This window comes from Herpailurus yagouaroundi, unplaced genomic scaffold, assembly GCF_014898765.1.
Source record: "Herpailurus yagouaroundi ecotype Mexico unplaced genomic scaffold, PumYag 207, whole genome shotgun sequence".
NCBI lineage: Eukaryota > Metazoa > Chordata > Mammalia > Carnivora > Felidae > Herpailurus > Herpailurus yagouaroundi.
The window spans coordinates 2,927,058-2,945,636 of record NW_024412438.1 but is presented as its reverse complement, the minus strand read 5'-3'; the positions used below and the strand labels follow the sequence as shown (position 1 = coordinate 2,945,636).

At 51.5% G+C, this 18,579-nt stretch overlaps 1 protein-coding gene and 1 long non-coding RNA gene across 10 annotated transcripts in view; one reads left to right on the top strand and one right to left on the bottom strand.

The window, feature by feature from the left end:
* Positions 1-18,579, bottom strand: part of LOC121015561 (Fc receptor-like protein 2) — a 149,912-nt gene that overhangs the window by 9,465 nt on the left and 121,868 nt on the right. For 2 of the 9 annotated variants that reach the window (XM_040452521.1, XM_040452527.1), the window contains exons 2-8: positions 15,632-15,652; positions 14,151-14,405; positions 11,748-12,002; positions 11,181-11,465; positions 9,652-9,924; positions 6,711-6,989; positions 13-213 (exon numbers count right to left, since the gene is read on the bottom strand). The exons of 3 other annotated variants lie outside the window; for them this stretch is intronic. In XM_040452521.1, the coding sequence (XP_040308455.1) occupies positions 13-213; positions 6,711-6,989; positions 9,652-9,924; positions 11,181-11,465; positions 11,748-12,002; positions 14,151-14,405; positions 15,632-15,652 (1,569 nt within the window). The remainder of the gene's footprint in view (positions 1-12; positions 214-6,710; positions 6,990-9,651; positions 9,925-11,180; positions 11,466-11,747; positions 12,003-14,150; positions 14,406-15,631; positions 15,653-18,579) is intronic. 4 more of the 9 variants (XM_040452524.1, XM_040452522.1, XM_040452525.1 and 1 more) reach the window with 3 other exon arrangements.
* On the top strand, positions 9,176-13,738 carry LOC121015566 (uncharacterized). The gene is made up of 4 exons (XR_005783867.1): positions 9,176-9,332; positions 9,743-9,848; positions 12,132-12,170; positions 13,503-13,738. It is a non-coding gene; the product is annotated as an uncharacterized LOC121015566 (long non-coding RNA).

Sequence of the window (18,579 nt, the reverse complement as noted above, 5' to 3'; positions counted from 1 at the left end):
AATTTCCAGAATGTTCTGCGGACAGGGGGAGTTTGAAGGACGCTTCTTCTCTGCTGTAGACCCTGCTGCTCCCCAGGGCATTGTCCTCGTGATAAAACCGGTACAGGATGGGGGGAGAGCCCTTCCTGGCCCCACAGTAAAGCTCTACCACGTCCCCCTCCACGACCTGGGATCTGGGCCTCCTGATGGTGAGGATGGGGCGGGACACTGGGACTGAGGGAAGAAAAGTAAGTTGGTTGACATCTGTATCTTTTCAGATTTCTTGTATTTTCATTTTTCAGACATGACCTCTGCACTGTATTGATGACGTTTTCTAGATCTTTCCCTGTACCAGAACACTCATGCATATCAACACATCGATAGACACATAATAGCATACAGGCACGCACACGCACAGGACCACAACATACGCACTGGTCTGTGCCTGGTCTTTCCTTCAGGAACGCACCATGAGCATCTTTCCACGTCATTATTTGAAGATCTGTCTCATTTGCTTTTAGAGATCCAACTTATCGTGGTAGGATTCACACGCCACAAAATGCAACTCTCTGAAATCTACAATTTGCTAACTTGGGATAAACATTGCTCCATTACTTTAATAACCGCAAAGCATTCCAGTGCATGGATTCATCACGGTACACTGAAGCAGTTCCCCACGAGCAGGTGTTTATGTCCCAGCTCTCCTACAATGTCACGTCCCACAGTCCTGCATACACGTCACGGTACATTTGCACATGAGCTTCTGAGCATGAACTCTTAGAAGTGGACTTTTCCCGGGTGAGGAATATGAACATTTCAAGTAGCCATATATTATGCTAGATTGTTCTTCAAAAACTTTGGACCCTTTTCCCTTTGCATTAATGGAGGTAAGAGCTCCTGCTCCCACACTGTCATGAGTGATAGTCACAGAAATGCAGAGGCTCATTTTTATTATTTCTTGTCTCTTCCTAATCCTAAATTCTACAGTTATTCTTTTAATGATTATGTATTTTTGAGAGAGAGAGAGAGAGAGAGAGAGAGAGCGAGAGCAGGGGAGGGGCAGAGAGAGAGGGAGACATAGAATCAGAAGCAGGCTCCAGGCTCTGAGCTGTTGGCATAGAGCCCGATGGGGGGCTTGAACTCACAAGCCGTGAGATCATGACCTGAGCCGAAGTCAGATGCTCAACCGACCGAGCCACCCAGGCGCCCCTACAGTTATTCTATCTGAACAACTCCCCCGTGTATCCTATGTGACTCTTCTGTCTACTTGCTGATTTTCATGGGCTGCTGGTGAACTATAATCCATGAATGAGAAGTTACTGCCTGCAAAGTATTCAGATATTGCTTACAAAATGGAAAATTTGACAGCTGTCATTAATTTTTCAAAATGTATCAAGTCAATTCTTTTTTGTGCTCCCCTATGAAATAACAGTAGTAATCGTGAGAAAATTCTTGTTCTCTTATTTCTTTTTCCCCATCTGGCCAACTAGCTTTTCTTTGTTATGTATATATTTTTTACACCTTTGGCACTCTCTGTGACCATAACTCTCACAGTTGATTAGGCTTGTTTTCATATCTGATTCAGTGGTTTTCAACCCTATGTGTACAATATTCTTAACTAAGGACGTGTAAAAAAAAAAAAAATAAGAGATTCTGAGACCACATCTGAGAGATTCTGAATGTAATGGGTCCAGAGAGATGATTAGTAATGAGCCTGTTTTCAGAGCTCCCAGACTCTAGCCTGCAGCCAAGGCAGGGCTCTGCTGGTCGCTGGTCCAAAGAGATCCAGCTTGCACTTCTTATAGCTAACTCCTTTTGAGCCCTTTGTATCGATTCATATTTTGGCTGGCTGGATTTTGTCATCATATAACTTGTTCGAGAAGGTTTAATGGATACTAAGTTCCCTGGGTCCCTGCATGTTTGAGCATGTCTTTTGGATTTGGTCTAAAATTCTCCATTCTTTTTCCTCCTTTGAAAGTGCAAATCTGCGGAGAAAGAGGATCTCTTTTGCACTCCTGGCGGGAATGCAAGCTGGTGCAGCCGCTCTGGAAAACAGTATGGAGGTTCCTCATAAAACTAAAAATAGAACTACCCTATGACCCAGCAATTGCACTACTAGGCATTTATCCACGGATACAGGTGTGCTGTTTCAAAGGGACGCATGCACCCCCATGTTTATAGCAGCCCTATTGACAATAGTCAAAGGATGGAAAGAGCCCAAATGCCCATGGATGGGTGAATGGATAAAGGAGATGTGGAGTATTACTCAGCAATCAAAAAGAATGAAATCTTGCCATTTGCAACGACGTGGATGGAACTGGGGGGTATTATGCTAAGTGAAATTAGTCAGAGAAAGGCAAAAATCGTATGACTTCATTCATATGAGGACTTTAAGAGACAAAACAGAGGAACGTAAGGGAAGGGAAACACAAATAATATAAAAACAGGGAGGGGGACAAAACAGAAGAGACTCATAAATATGGAGAACAAACTGAGGGTTACTGGAGGGGATATGGGAGGAGGGATGGGCTAAATGGGTAAGGAGCACTAAGGAATCTACTCCTGAAATCATTGTTGCACTACATGCTAATTTGGATGTAAATTAAAAAAGAAAGAAAGAAAGAAAGAAAGAAAGAAAGAAAGAAAGAAAGAAAGAGCGAGCGAGCAAATCTGGACATGACTCCTCTCTCCCAGCATTGGTTTCTGTGCAAAGTCTAAGACCAATCTACTAATCTTTCTTTCTGAGATGACCAATTTCATTTATTTTTGCCATGATCACATGTGCACGCACACCCACACACAATGCATGTGCACACAACAAACACATGCACACACATGTGCATATATAACCTCGAAATTCAGTAACCTTATCAGAGTATGTTTTTTTTAAATTTTAAATGTTTATTTATTTTTAAGACACACACACACACACACACACACACACACACAGTGGGGAGGGGCAGAGAGGGAGACACAGAAGCCGAAACAGGCTCCAGGCTCCGAGCTGTCAGCACAGAGCCCAACGCAGGGCTTGAACTCATGAACCGTGAGATCATGACCTGAGCCGAAGTCGGACGCTCAACCGACTGAACCACCCAGGCCTTTCGATCTACATATTCAATTTTCTTCCCTTTGGGAAAATTTTTTATTACATCTTGGACTTTTGTTTTTTGTCTTCAGTTTGGTTTCCTATCTTAGGGACATTCCACACGGGGTCTTCACTGGTCTCCATATTTCGAACACTTTGTTGCTTTTGTTTCTCTTTTTCTACTTTGCATTCTGTCCGGTTTTCTCAAACCAATTCTCCCTTTGATTAACGGTTTTCAGAAGGATACAACCTGTTCTTAAGGCTTCGAACTTGGATTTCATTTCTAAGAGAGCTTTGTGGGGGTTTTTTGGCTTTTCTTCCGAGCTCTGCTAATTTATAAAATATCTTCTGTTTTCTCATCATCTCTCCTTTAACCTGTTTGTTCTTTTTTGCAGTTTTTTTTTTTCTGGAGTCTGTATTGTCTTTAATTGTATTGAGAATAGTTAGAAGAATTTGTGGGGTTTTTTTGTTTCCTATGGCAATTCTTTTTAAAAGTATTATGAATTACGTGTCCCTTCTTCCCCTTTTATAGTTTCAAATGCATCAATGCAAAACTCCCATATTCTGCTTCTTTTTGCTTATAACTAATCCTTCAATGGATGGAGGTATATTCAGAGTCTTGTATCTGCTTGAGAATGCTGTGTGTGTGTGTGTGTGTGTGTGTGTGTTTCGTTGACCCAGGGCTGGTGATAGGTTCCAAATAGGTATATCTTATCAGAACACCTTCCCGCAAACTCTCTTTGTCATTTCTTTGGGGCACAGTCCCTCAAAAAAGTACATAGTTTTGTCAGAGTATCTGCCTGGCTCACAGTGAAGCTTCCCAGCTCACAGACAGTTGTCTGCGAATCTAGGGCTCATGAACTTCTGCCCACGTGCAGGAGTGGATGCAAAGATGAGTGTTCTCTTCCTCATCTTGCCTCAAAGGCTTTTTGTTCATCGTTTTATGAATGCCGACTGAGGACCCGCACTGTGCCAGGTGCCAAGTAGGCACAGGGATGTGGCGGAGACCCAGAGTGACGAGGCTCTGTTCTCATGAAGCTTACAATGTGGTTTTGAGGGAGGCAGGCAAGAAACAGGAGATAAAGAAGTTTGAGGCATTGCTAAGTTTGAGAAGAAAATAAAACGTGGTAATGGGATGGACGGCGCCTTAGGGCTGGGGCCTTTCCTAGGTAGGTTACGTTCCAGCTTCAGAGCCTGGGTCTCACAACACTTAAATTTCTTAACTAATCACTTGACCCCACAATTTACGTTGGGGGAATGTCTGCCTTTGGTCATTCCTGATTTCTGTGACCTGAGACAGAGGTTGTCCAGGAGGAAGAGAGGCTTCAGATCTGTCGGTTCAAAGATAAGACAACTCCACCCGGACTCATGTGTTCCTAAGATCAGCACGTTGCCAGTTTACATACTCACCAGCTGCTGCCTCCAGCCGCAATCGTGCTCCGACTCCTGCCCCCTTCCATGGCCCCGGCGGTGCCTCCCCTCGCGCCGCCGGGAGCGACGGTGAAGCCGTCGGTGGCGCTTTCCCCCGGGGGGCCCGGCAAACGGGCCCAGCTCGGCAGCACGCCCCGCTCTGCCCCCGCTGTCTTCTCTGGGGCTCGAGGGACGCTAATCACCGTCTTGCCTAACTTCCAGCATACGGTGGAAACAGTAAGACAAAGGCAGTTTACACGTTTTGCCCGAATTACGAACCACATTTTCATAGCCAGAGCCAGAATTCAGGTTTTCTGACTCAGATCGGACGACCCAAGTGTTTTCAGGTACGCTGGCTCTTTCTAGGAAACCCCAGAGTCCCTGCCGTGCACACGGGTCCCTAAAACAAGTATTTTCTGAACCGTAGTTCGTGCTGTGCTGTGTCGTCTCCACGCTTTTGTTGGGCTGGAGGTGGGCAGTGCATGGCCTGCGGCCCCCCGGGGCCTGGCTGCCCGCCCGGTCCTACCGCTGCCTTGGCTCGAGCCATCCGGCCCTGGAGGCCGGGCAGAGGCTGAGATACACGGCAAGGAGTCGCAGCCAGAAGCCGAGCAGTTGATGCCGGCGTGGCAGAGGTCACGAGGTGGAGAGAAGGGAAGGCGCTTAGGAGCAGCAGGGGTGACGGTGGGGACGCAGGAAAATAGCTGGTGGCCTGCGAGCAGAGTGAGCTTTGAGCTCGTCACAGGCCAGTATCACCTGCTCTGGAGAAATAAGTGATTTTCTGAGAGATCTCCCAGCTCTTCCTTGTGCCTGCAGGTGTTCTCTTGTTTTTCTCGCTCCCTGGACGTCCACGAAACAACCCTCCCCTCTGGGGACACCCGGTCTCAGTTTCCTCATGACGTAGAATGGTCTGGTGAACCCTGCTCATGGTTTTTCCATCATCCTTCTATTTCTCATAAAAACAGATAAACCAACAGGGGCGCCTGGGTGGCTCAGAGGGTTGAGCATCTGACTTCGGCTCAGGTCATGATCTCACGGTTACGTGGGTTCGAGCCCCGCCTCGGGGTCTGTGCTGACAGCTTGGGGCCTGGAGCCTGCATCTGATTCTGTGTCTCCTTGTCTCTGCTCCTCCCCCACTCACCCTCTGTCTCTCTCTCTCTCTTTCAAAAATAAATAACATTAAAAAAAATTAAAAACAACAAAAAAAAAAAACGGCCAAACACACAAACAACTGGGCTTTCACTCCCTAAGAAGCAAAGATCCAAGTGTAAACACAAGCAACTTCACTCCAAACGTGATGCCACCTATTTGGGTGGTTACGTGGGTCACCACGAGCTGTATGCCTCTGATTTGTGTGCTTTTCTGAACGTATGGCATATTTCAACAACGACTTAAAAAATGTGATACAATAAAATGAAACTTATTTTCACGGATTCAGGCAAAAGATCACGGAAACTCCAGAAAACCCTCCCTCCTTCCCTCGTCGACCCTGCCGTGAGTGCTTCAACGGCTTGGGAACTCTGAACGGTTGAGGGCTTGCCGCCTACTTGGCTGCGTGACCCTGCTCGCAGCCAAGTGCACGCGTGAGTGTTAGTGCTTCTGGGCACTGGGTTAAGAAAGAGTCTCCCGGGACGGGATCTACAGAACATGCGAAAACCTCGGAGGGAATGCATTCCTCTGGTAAAAGCTGGGGATGGGGCGCCTGGGTGGCTCAGTCGGTTGAGCGTCCGACTTCAGCTCAGGTCACGATCTCACGGTCCGTGAGTTCGAGCCCCGCGGCGGGCTCTGGGCTGATGGCTCAGAGCCTGGAGCCTGCTTCCGATTCTGTGTCTCCCTCTCTCTCTGCCCCTCCCCCGTTCATGCTCTGTCTCTCTCTGTCTCAAAAAAAAAAAAAAAAAAAAAAAGCTGGGGAGTCCCTTGAGCTATCCAGGGGTCAGGCTGAGCCAGGGCTGGGAGGGCTAAGGCCCACAGCTGGCTGCCAGGGGAGCCAGGTTGGGGAGGTGGAGACTGCGAGATCCATGCAGACTTCTGAAAGGAAAGAACCACGTGAGAGGCAAGGACTGAGTCAGCACCCCCGGGGTTCAGCCACAAAACGCCGCATGCAAAAGCAGAAGACGCAAAGGAGAAGGGAGTCTGGGTGTGACGGCTGCCTCGCCACTTGTCGCATCGGGCCTCAGTTTCCTCTTAACATAGTGACAAAACAGAGATGAGTGGCTGACAAGAATGCAGGGCTTACCTTTGACAGAGAGGCTCTTGGCCTCACTGCGCTGGGGCCTGAAGCCATTGTCAGCGGTACAGAAGTAGTTCCCAGAGTCCTGCACCGTCACGGTGACACGGAGGGACACTCCTCCTGCAGACAGGACCGACCTGCTCCCCAGGCTGATATTCTCGTGATAAAACTTGTACAGAATGCGAGGCGAACCTCTCTCGGCTTTACAGGTAAGCGTCACTGTATGTCCTTCAGGAACCAAGGCCCCACGGGGGCTGAGGGTGAGGACAGGACGAGACACGGGGACTGAGGGAAAGAATCATCAGTCAGCGGGTGCTGGGCCTCCTCCCTGCACATTTCCGGTGCTGGCCAGGCTTCAGCCCCTGCCTTCCACGTGCCCCCTTCTCCCCATCCGCCCCCCTTGAGGTGACCCCACTCCTGTTTTCCGGTGCAAATGACGCTCTTGTGGAGGAAGTCCCTTCTTTTACCCCTCCCTGCTCCTTCCTGTGACCCTGGAAGAGCTGCCCCCACCTGCCCACCCCAGAAGAATCCTCCTCCTCCTCCACCTGCCTCTGTCCCACATACAGATTCTCTGGCTCCGTCGGCCTTCTTCCAAACTCCATGTAGATGTATTTAATCCTCTCCACATTAGAAAATCAGCAAAGCATGGGGCGCTCGGGTGACTCGGTTGGTTAAGCGCCCAACTCTTTGTTTCGGCTCAGGTCATGATCTCATGGTTCATGGGTTCGAGGCCCATGCTGGGCTCCGTGCTGATGAAGCCTGCTTGGGATCCTCTCTCTCTCTGCCTCTCCCCTGCTTGCTCTCTTTCTTGCTCTCAAAATAAATAAACTTCAAAAAATTTAAAAAATCAACCACAGAAAAGCTTCCGCATTTGTGTACTCTTCCCCGTCATCCCTTTCTCCTGTGGACGGATTTCTGAGAGAAGGGGCCTACATTTCCTGTCTCCATTTCTTTGCCTCACACTCCTGTTTTGGTCTGTGAAAACCTGCTTTTTTTGCCTTATCGCCACCAATCTATAACGTTGATCTTCCGCGTTTGCGATTGTAATGAGAATATAGCGCTGTCACATGTGCATCTACGGTACGGGTGTCTGTCGTGTATAATTTGTAAACACATGCATGCAAGCACTAATTATCAAACAAGCCAATGGGGCAGGGGCTATTACTGCCCCTATTTTACAGAAGAGGAAACTGAAGCCCAAAGCAGTCAACCGCGCAGCTGGTAAGCCAGGCAGCGGTCACACCCAGACTCCCTTTTCTCCTTTGTGTCTCCTGCTTTTGCATGCAGCGCTTTGTGGCTGAACCCAAGGGAGGTGACTCAGTTCTTGTCTCTCGTCAGCTCGCAGCTCTGTTTTGTCTGAAGTGGCCACATCTTCTGCTTCAAATACGTTCTTCCCTTGGTTTCTGCGGTTTCTGGGTCAGGGCGCCTCCTCCCACGAGCCACGGTGCTCAGGGCCCTTCCCCTTCGGCGGGGCTGGCCTGAGGTCCTGTCTGGCCTCTCTTCTGGAGCCTCTGCTCTGCTCCTGGCGGCTCCCAGGGCGGGCTCTTCTCTTTTCTGCCATCCATTCGTCACCCCGGCGGCCAGAGTGATCTCTCCGGTGTGAGTCCCGATCGCGGAGCCCGGAGCTCCCTTTGGAATAAGGCCCAAGCCCTGAGCATGGGTCTGAGGCCTCCTGCCGCCCGTCCTCCGCCCCTCGGCCCTTCCACGCTCGCTGCAGTCTGCACCGCCAGCCTCCCGCCGGGTCCTGGACGGGTCCCTCGGTGCCGCTGCGCGTCTTTCGGCGCCTGCCTCCGCCCGGGTCCCAGGCTCTCTCCCAGCCCTCAGCTCCCCCGTGAGCTCTCCTCGAGTCCTGTCCCGGGCAGCGCAGATCGGGGTGCCCCCCTGCCCCCACGGCCCGCAGGTACTCGTGGGCCTCGGCCCGGGGCTGGCCGGGGTGCCGATCCACACCCGCCGGTCGCCCCCAGAACCGTGCGCAAGTCCGGGCCGGGCTCGCCTCAGGCCTCCGCAGAAGGCGCGCAGCGCTAGCCGAGCGCATGCGCCGTCACGTAGGCACTTCCGCCGCGGCGGGCGCTTGCGGTGACGTCACTGCCCGATGTCCTCGGGCCTCTGGGTGTTCGCAGCGCGGAGCCCCTGCCCTCCTGGTCCGATGCCTCCGTCGGGGCTCCCTGGCCCAGTTCCGTACGACCTTCTGCGCAGGAGCTGCGGGAGCGGCTGCGCTCTGGCTCGTCGCCAGCCTGGTTGTGTGTTTTCTCCAGAAGCGGAAACTGAGGCTGCGCGGGTCCTGCGCCGGGACCGGACTGCGCATGAGTACACCCCCCCCCGCCCAACCCCTGCCCCCAAAGGTGCGCCCGGAACTGGTTCTGTGTCGACGGTACAACGCTGAGACTCGAGGCTCCGCAGAAACCGGGTAGGTTCGTAACTTTTTCGACACTCGCCTTTGTCACTTTGGGGGCCTTAAGGCCGTCGGGCGGAGGGGTCATCCGTGCTTCCCAGACTCGCTCTCCCCTGCACTCCTGCTCCCCGGCGCCCGCGGAGGAAACGCTGATCGCGCCGCGCGGGCTGAGTACCTTTGGTGGCTCTGTACCCCGCTGGGATCCATAGGTGACGTTCGAGAGCCAGGTGATCAAGGTGTGTGGTGATCAATAATTGACGTCACCTCTGGGCCCCGGGGACTGATTCTGCAGTTACTGAGAGCACGTGCGAGGATGAGGCCTCGCAGGACGAGGGGTGGGCACGAGAAAGCACTGGGCTCCTCGGGTGGGGCCGGGAGGGGAGCTGCGGTGCAGACGTCCCGGGCTCTGATGGAGCCTGCACTGTGCCAGCGACCAGGCGCAGAGAGGCAGGCAGCTGTCCCCGGGAACATCGGTGGGCCTTGGAGGCGGGAGCGCACTACGGGAGGGCTGGGGGAAGGAGGCCGAGGATGGAGGGCCGCAAGCCCAGGACTTACCAGTCACAGTGAGGTACACGGGCAGGCTGCGTTGGGCACCCAGGCCGTTGTCCGCGGTGCAGTAGTAGTTTCCAGAATGCTCTGCCCTCAGAGACATGACGGACTTCATGCCCGGAGTGGGCTCCATCTTCTGGATGACGACTTCTTCGCGAAGGAATTGGTACAAGATTGGGAAGGAGCCACTCTCGGCTTTACAGGTAAGCGTCACTGTATGTCCTTCAGGAACCGAGGCCCCACGGGGGCTGAGGGTGAGGACAGGACGAGACACGGGGACTGAGGGAAAGAATCATCAGTCAGGGGGTGCTGGGCCTCCTCCCTGCACATTTCCGGTGCTGGCCGGGCTTCAGCCCCTGCCTTCCACGCGCCCCCTTCTCCCCATCCGCCCCCCTTGAGGTGACCCCGCTCCCGTTTTCCAGGGTAAATGACGCTCTGGTGGAAGAAGTCCCTTCTTCTACCCCTCCCTGTTCCTTCCTTCTGCCTGTGACCCTGGAAGAGCTGCCCCCACCTGCCCAAGCCCTGGGGTCTTGTGCTCAGTCCCTGTTCTCCGCTTCTCCACTCACAGAGGCCAGGACTGGGGTCTGCCTGCTGAGTACTGGCCCAGTGCTGAATGAAGAGTCTCCTTAGGACGGGCTGGGTTAGGCAGCCCTGACTTCCCTAAGGGCCTTGAGTGCCCTGGTCAAGGAGTGGTGGTTTCGGGGGTCCTCCTCACCCCTGACTACGTCTCTGGAGTGGCTACGATGTTATTACCCATCTCTGTATCTTACGAGGATATGTGTGTTGGTTATTGTCAAAAATTAACTGCTAATTGGGAAAAGAGACTTCTGCATCCCTGGGAGAAAGAGAGATGGAGACAAACAGGGAGGGAGGGAGAGAGAACGAGGGAGGGAGGGAGGGAAGAGACGCTGCGGACACATCGAAGGGCGTGATGGTCCTGGGCTGGACAGAGCACGAGGCCCACGGCAGGTAGAGAGACACCCTTGCTCAGAGATCTGGGAGACAGCAGAGACATCAGGACGTCACTGGCTGCACCGTGTTCCTCCAAAATGCCTGTGTGGAAGCCCTAACCCCAGAGGTGGCTGTATTTGGAGACGGGGCCTTTGAGGAGGTAATTCAAGTTAAAGGAGGCTGTAGGTGGGGCCCTAATCAGGTCAGACCGGGGCTCTTATGACAGCAGAGGAAAGAGGCCCAGGTAGGACTCGGCGAGAAGCTGGCCAGCTGCAGGACGGAAAGAGCTCTCCTGAGACACCAACCTACTGCTCCTTGATCTTGGACTCGTAGTCCCCAGGGCTGTGAGAAAATGCACTTCTGCGTGCAGGCCATGCAGCCTGAGCAGACCCACGCAGGTGAGTTGGGGAGGAGGCAGGAAGCGGGTAAGGCAAGAGATTGGTTGGGAGGCAGTACAAGGCCCGAAGAAGCCGGAGGGGCTGGGCTCCAGTTGACCAGCAGGACAATCAAGCACTGATGTGCGGCTTTGCCTGGCTCCTGCCCCGTCCCTGGGTCCTGGCGGATCAGAACCCGCTGACACTCACTCTGCACGTGTAGCTGGGATTTCTGGCTCTGTTTGCAGACGCCGGAAGACCCTCTCTGGGCCTCGCACCAGTAATACGGCGGGTCTCTGCTCCTCGTGGTGAGGGTCGAGATTTTCAGAAAGCTTTCCAAGCCCAACTGCAGCATGTGGTCGTCTTCGAAGAAGCGGAACCAGAGTTTGACGTCCGACCTCAGCGGAGGGAGCTGGGTCTTGCAGGTCAGGGTCACTGACTTCCCAGAGACGGTTGGTGAGAGGCTGGCTGTCAGCACGGGACGTGGAAACAGCTCTAGAGAAGGATCACAACGGTCCCCAGAGCAGTGAGGCCCGGAACTGCTCTGGAGAGAAACACAGCCCGTCTGCAGCAGCCGCGGAAGATGCACCGCAGGCAGGGGGGAGGCCGCTTTCCATCCGCAACCCCCTTCAGCTCAGAGCACTCCTGCGCTTCCTCCGATGCTCGCAGGAGTGAGCCCTGAGGTGCGGGGGGTATCCCAGCCCACCCTTCTCACCCTCTGCTGCCTCAGGGAGCGTCCTTTCAGCAAGCCCGTCTCGCAGATAACGAAGGCTTTACCTTGGACTTCGATGTTGATCGTGTTGGAAGAGTAGGAACAGCAGCCATTCTTAAATCCGGAACAGCGATAGTCTCCGTTGTCTTTGAGACTTGCTTGCTCGATGCGGAAGTCGGAACTTTCATCAGAGACGCTCAGGACCTCGCCCCGCCTGTGCAGTGTCGTGGTATCCAGAGTGATTTCTGCGTTTGCTCGGCATCTCAGAACCACAGAGTCGCCTTCAAACACGAAGGGGGGAGCCTGCAGGATCAGGTTCGCTGCAAGACAACGCGAGCCTGGTCACTCGGTGCCTTCTCTTGATTAGTGTCCCCAACGGATTTTCTAGGATTGGGATGGGGGAGAAGAACGCATAAAATAACTACAATCCGCTTTTATTCTGATTTTAGAGTGAACACGTGTCCTGAGAAGACTCGGAAAGCAGAAATGTAAGTACAGATCCCTTCCCGCCTCGCGGCCCAGATGTGGACGTGCACGTGTCGGGTGCTCTTTTCCATGGGCACGTACGTGAGAGTCTGCCGTGTTCTCTTTATGAAACTGCAGCAGTGTTTGCGTATTTGACAACCTAGTCTGCTACGAACCCTTCTCTAGGCCGTCGGTCTCGCTACCGAACCTGCCTTCTAACGGCCGCAAAGTTTCCCTTCAGTGCGATGCCATGTAATTTACTTAATGAGCTTTCTTTTCTTGACCGTTCAGTGTCCTTCAGTTTGGGGGGAGTGTGTCTATGATTCCAGTAGGTGGATTCTTTTTTTTTTTTTTTTTTAATATTTATTTATTTATTTATTTATTTATTTATAATTTTTTTTTTCAACGTTTATTTATTTTTGGGACAGAGAGAGACAGAGCATGAACGGGGGAGGGGCAGAGAGAGAGGGAGACACAGAATCGGAAACAGGCTCCAGGCTCTGAGCCATCAGCCCAGAGCCCGACGCGGGGCTCGAACTCATGGACCGCGAGATCGTGACCTGGCTGAAGTCGGACACCTAACCGACTGCGCCACCCAGGCGCCCCATAATATTTATTTTTGAAGCAGAGAGAGACAGAGTGTGAGCGGGGGAGGACCAGAGAGAGAGGGAGACGCAGAATCCCAAGCAGGCTCCAGGCTCCCAGCTGTCAGCACAGAGCCCGACGCGGGGCTCGAGCCCACGAACCGTAAGATCATGACCTGAACTGAAGTCGGCCGCTTAACTGCCTGAGCCACCCAGGTGCCCCTCCAGTAGGTAAATTCTTAAGAGGGGAATTGCCAGCTCAGAGAGGATAAGCATCTTACTTTCTCCTTGTTACCATACCGCTTCCTTGTTCATGAAATCAGAGAACATCATAACTTGCTTCGAATTCAAACAGGTGGCTTTATTTATTATTCTTTCTGGGGTGCCTGGGTGGCTCAGTCAGTTAAGCATCAGACTCCCGATCTCACTCAGGTCGTGATCTCACGGTTGGGGAGATCGAGCCCTGTGTTGGGCTCTGTGCTGGCAGGGCAGAGCCTGCTTGGGATTCTCTCTCTCCTTCTTTTTAATTCAGAAGGAAATTACACCAAAATAAGTCAGAATCTCTTTACATAAAAAAACAAAAAACAAAAACAGGTGGCTTTAGGACACAGGGAAAAAGAGAAATGTTTCTTCTCTTTTTTCTTGTTGTCTGTATACATTATACCCTTGCACAACATGGGGGTGGGGCACCGACCCCCCATGCAGTGGAAAATCTGAGAATTACGCATTTTGTGACATTAACACGTATTTTGTATGTTCTCTATCTCATAGACCGTATTGTTGGAAGGAAGTAAACTGGAGGGAAATGTTATTAAGAAAATCATCAGGAAGAGAAAATACATTTACAGTCCTGTCCTGTAGAAAGTCTGCAGGGAAGGGGACCCGTGCATTTCAACCCCGTGGCCTTCATGGGTCAGCTGTACCTCTGTCTGTCTGCCTGCCTGTCCATCTGAAAAATCCTCATGCTGCTTATTATTCCAAACAAATTTTATAAGTTTGAAACTACACGTGTGGGGTGCCTGGGTGGCTCAGTCAGCTGAACGTCCAACTTCAGCTCAGGTCGTGATCTCACAGTTTGTGAGTTCGAGCCCATATCAGGCTCTGTGCTGACAGCTCAGAGCCCAGAGCCTGCTTCGGATTCTGTGTCTCCCTCTCTCTCTGCCCCTCCCCCACTCTCACTCTGTCTCGCTTTCAAAAATAAAAAATTAAAAATTAAAAATTAAAATAATTTAAAAAACCAAAACTATACGTAGATCCAGAAACCATTCAAATAATTTTCTTCTCCAATTTTCTTGGATCTGAGCAACAAATCTCTGGGTCTCATCTGTATAGATTATTATTCCGTAAATATAGGCAGCTTCTGGGTAACTGTGTGGTTTCTAAAGAAACTGTGGTTTGTTTCTTTTCTTTTTTTCTCACCTGAAGAAAAGGTCAAGCTCACATGGTCACTTGGGAGCGAGTCCTGGGTCTGGCATCTGTACTGTCCGGAGTCACGGACCTCCAGGGTGTTGCCTGGGGTTTCGCGTAGCATTCTCCCCTCGAGGTACCAAAGGAACCGTTTTATTTTCTCTGGAGCGTGGAAGTGCAATACGTGACAAGTCAGGGTCACTGTCTCTCCTGTGAAGACGACGGTCCATGGAGGATGGAGGGAAATCACGGGTTTGGCCGCAGCTTCTGAGGAAGAGAGAGACAGAGCCTGAGATGGGGACGCCTGTGGTCCCCGCCGCGGTCGTCTGTGTGGGACGGACCCGAGGACCAGGCTTGGGGGGATCCCCAGGAAAGCCTCCCGGGAGGGTCAGTGGTTGCTCACGGCTGTTTGTGGATTGGAGCCCCCAGGGGATGGCAGTGAGAGAAATGATTTCAAGCCGACAGTGTCAGCAGCGGGGTTCGCCGCCGAGCGTCAGTGGGATCAGTGGCCAGTTGGCTTCTTACGGGCGCTAGAGAAGGCCGCCCCTGCCCTCCTACTTCATCACGTCCACCGACTCTTGGGGACCTCCCAGGGAGCTGTGCGCATCACAGGTGTGCACTTTCTCTCACGGGATAAATCCTATTTTCTGAAGGTTTTGGCACTGAGTAAAGCCTGAGGGATTAACTTGTCTAACACCTTCGTGTCGCAGATGACATTTCAGATGCCCAGAGACTCTTGTCACAGCTGATTGTGGCAGAGCAAGGAACGGACAGGTCGTTTGCTGGAATCCAGAAGTGAGCCAGACAAGGATGAAATCCCAGGGCAGCTGATTTCGGCCAAGGAGAGCGGTTGTATTGCCGTTCACGAATCCTCAAATATTCAGGACATTCTCTGACCCAGGGGAATGGTGGTGGGAGTCAGAACTAAGAAAATGTGTGACACAGATAACATGTCTTCTCCCCCAATTCCTATTTTGGGTGCGTTTCTTCTTTTTGAGGGCCTAGTTGCTGGATGTTTTTCTGGAGGAGGAACATTTCCTACAGGATTTTACTTCTGCATGTGTAGAGAACGTAGTATTCCTGCTCGCGTCTTCGCAGTGCGATGCTTACAGAGACGTTCTTCGAGCTTGCTGATGGGAGAAAACCTTATCCCAAGCCCTGCGCATTTGCCGTGGAGTTGAGGACGTCCTGCATGGTCAAGTGGGTTCCATCTGCGGTAGGGTTAAGTTCAGGGTCTACCGAAGGCCAGGAGCCGCTCGTGCATTTCTTAGTTCTTCCAGGGAGAGGCGGGGCGGGGTGGGGTGGGGGGGCATGTGGCTGTCCTGGCCCTTGGGTGGTGCCAGCAGAGCACGTGACACTTTCACACCCCTTCTGGTCTCGGGGAGAACAGGAGCTGTTGGAGACCCTCAGACAGACATTGCAAGCGCCTCGTGTTTTTTAGGGAGACATTCTTATCCAGGGACACCCGAAGAGCAAAAGAGACGAGAACTCACCAGATTTTCCACTGACAGGAGCTGCAAAATAAATAAATTAGCCAGAGATGAACACAGAGCAAGGATTCTTCGGTTTTTCCAAAGTCATGGCTGTTGTTTTCTGTTCATTTTATTATTTCTTAAAATAGAAATTCATTTAAAAAAACTTAACAGACACTTGTCAAATGTCTCCTTCTCCTTAGACTTCTAAGATGAATAAAAAAAAAAAAAACGGTACCTGCTGGCAAGGAGTTGACGGCTGGGGGAGCAGAAGCAGGAAGCAAAATAACGTAGCGCGGAATGGAAGTGCGGTAGTAGAAACACACACGGGCATCTTGAGGACGGAAGGGCCAGCGAGGCCGGTGAGTGTGTGTGTGTGTGAGTGTGTGGTGACGGGGATGGGCTGTGACACGTACCCGAAAGAGTGATCCTTGAGAAAACTGAATGAAAACAGGAGTCAGCCAGGCAAGGGTGTCTGTACCTGGCGAGACGTGGTGGAGGAGGTAAGAAAGGAGGAAGGGCACAGAAGTGGAGAAATAGCACTGGTGTTCAGGGGGGCTGAGACGGGAGTTCTGGAAGGAAGCGAGTGAGGGGGACTCGGGTCGGAGAGGCATGCAGGGCTCGCGTCATGGGCGGTAAGTAGCTGTGGGTTTCTTCTAAAAGCTGCAGTGTTACCATCATCAACAGGGAGCCATGGAAAGACTTCAAGTAGGAGAACGGTAAGGTTAGAATTTGTAACTTCGATGGAGCATTATGACGGTGGGTAGACGTCCGTGAGACCGGATGTGAAGCAGAGAGGCTGATTAGAAGGCAGGGGCGAGAGATGATGATGTTTACTTTTCTTCAGGGTGTTTATCCCAAATTATTTGCTTGTTTACTTTCCCACCTCTAGAATAGATGTTCTGTGAGAGCAGGGGCTTCTTAGGTTTGTCATATGCCCCCCTGGATCTACAACAGTGCCTGGCATTTAAGAGACATTCCAGGGGCGCCTGGGTGGCTCAGTTGGTTAAGCGGCCGACTTCGGCTCAGGTCATGATCTCGCGGTCCGTGAGTTCAAGCCCCGCATCGGGCTGTGTGCTGACAGCTCAGAGCCTGGAGCCTGTTTCGGATTCTGTGTCTCCCTCTCTCTGACCCTCCCCTGTTCATGCTCTGTCTCTCTCTGTCTCAAAAATAAATAAACGTTAAAAAAAAAAAAAAAAAGAGACATTCCATAAATATTGAGTGTGTATTTATTAAGTAACGAATTAAGTAACTAAGTGAATAGAGGTAGGAGGTACAGGTTTGAGAAATGGGTAACGGGAAGACAGAGGAGGCAAAGTTGGCAAGTTTATAAACTGCTTAGACACTCCAGATGAGGGGCCGTTCGTTTATTCAACAAATTAAAAAAAATTTTTTTTAATGTTTATTTTATTTCTGAGACAGAGACAGAGCTTGGGTGGGGGAGGGGCAGAGAGAGAGGGACACACAGAATCCGAAGCAGGCTCCAGGCTCCGAGCTGTCAGCACAGAGCCTGACACGGGGCTCAAACTCACAAACCGCAAGATCATGACCTGAGCCGAAGTCGGTCGCTCAACCGACTGAGCCACCCAGGCGCCCCTATTCAGCAAATTTTAAAATGCCGACTATGTGCCAGGGCCTGGATAGGACAAAGGAGATCCAGCAGTGAGCAAGCGGTACTGTCCCTCTCCACATGAGGCTGGTGGGGAGAAGTAATCCAGACCTACGAGCTTTATAGAGAACAGTGGATTATTTCCCATTGCCCAAGTATCTTGGTCACCATGGACTTTGTATTGTTTTAAATGTGGCTAAAATTTTCCCGAGTATATTCTATGTGGTAGATGTTTATGTGTAGTGTTTTAGGTGATCTTGTCAACATCTCTGTGAAGTAAGTTCTAGGATCATCCCTGTTTTATAGGCTGTAAACTGGTTTAAGTAGCCAGTAGGCAGCAGAACGGAGTTTGGGGCCATTTGTCTGAACACATGCTATTTGGCCCCAAAGCATGTGCTCCAGGCCATTACCCTAACCTGTCCCTCTGTGTTGGCACAACATTGGGATGTCCTATTTCTGGAGTGTTTGGTGCAGCTTCCAACTATGGGGTCTTTTTCCTGCCACTGGGCCCCGCTACACGTCTGCCTCCTCTAGCTCCTGCTCTCTGTCTCCTGAAGGCATTACCAGCTCCTTGGCAGGCAGTGTGGTATTTGCTTACACCACTGTTGGTAACTTTGGACATTTTTTTAACTGGGCTCTTGTTAGGTGGATGTTTCTTGTACACTGGGTTTGCTGGAGGCCTACTTATTTATTTATTCACTTATTGTGTATTTATTTTGAGAGAGCGCAAGCAGCAGAAGGGCAGAGAGAGAGGGAGAGAGAAAACCCCAAGCAGGCTCCGCGCTGTCAGCACAGAGCCTGATGTAGGGCTTGAACTCCTGAACTGTGAGGTCATGACCTGAGCCGAAATCGAGAGTCGGATGCTTAACCGACTGAGCCCCCCAGGTGCCCCTGGAGGCCCTTTTAGATCATGAGCTTTCTGAGCACAGAAATGCTGCCTCCCATGCTTTCCCGTCATTCTCAGCACCCTGTACAGGGCTGTGCATATGTGTCACTAAAAGTTTTTGTGAAATACATGAATAAATATTTTCTTCTAAGGTTTTCAGTGTTGGTAAAAACAACCCCCTTTGTGTGTGTGAACTGATAGAGACTGAAACACACCCGCAGATGCAGTTAGTGCCGTGTACTAGAAAAATGACATGAGGGGCGCCTGGGTGGCTCAGTCAGTTGGGCGTCCGGCTTCGGCTCAGGTCATGATCTCACGGTCCATGAGTTCGAGCCCTGCGCCGGGCTCTGTGCTGACAGGTCAGAGCCTGGAGCCTGCTTCGGATTCTGTGTCTCCCTCTCTCTCTGACCCTCTCCCATTCATGCTCTGTCTCTCTCTGTCTCAAAAATAAATAAACATTAAAAAAAAAAAAAA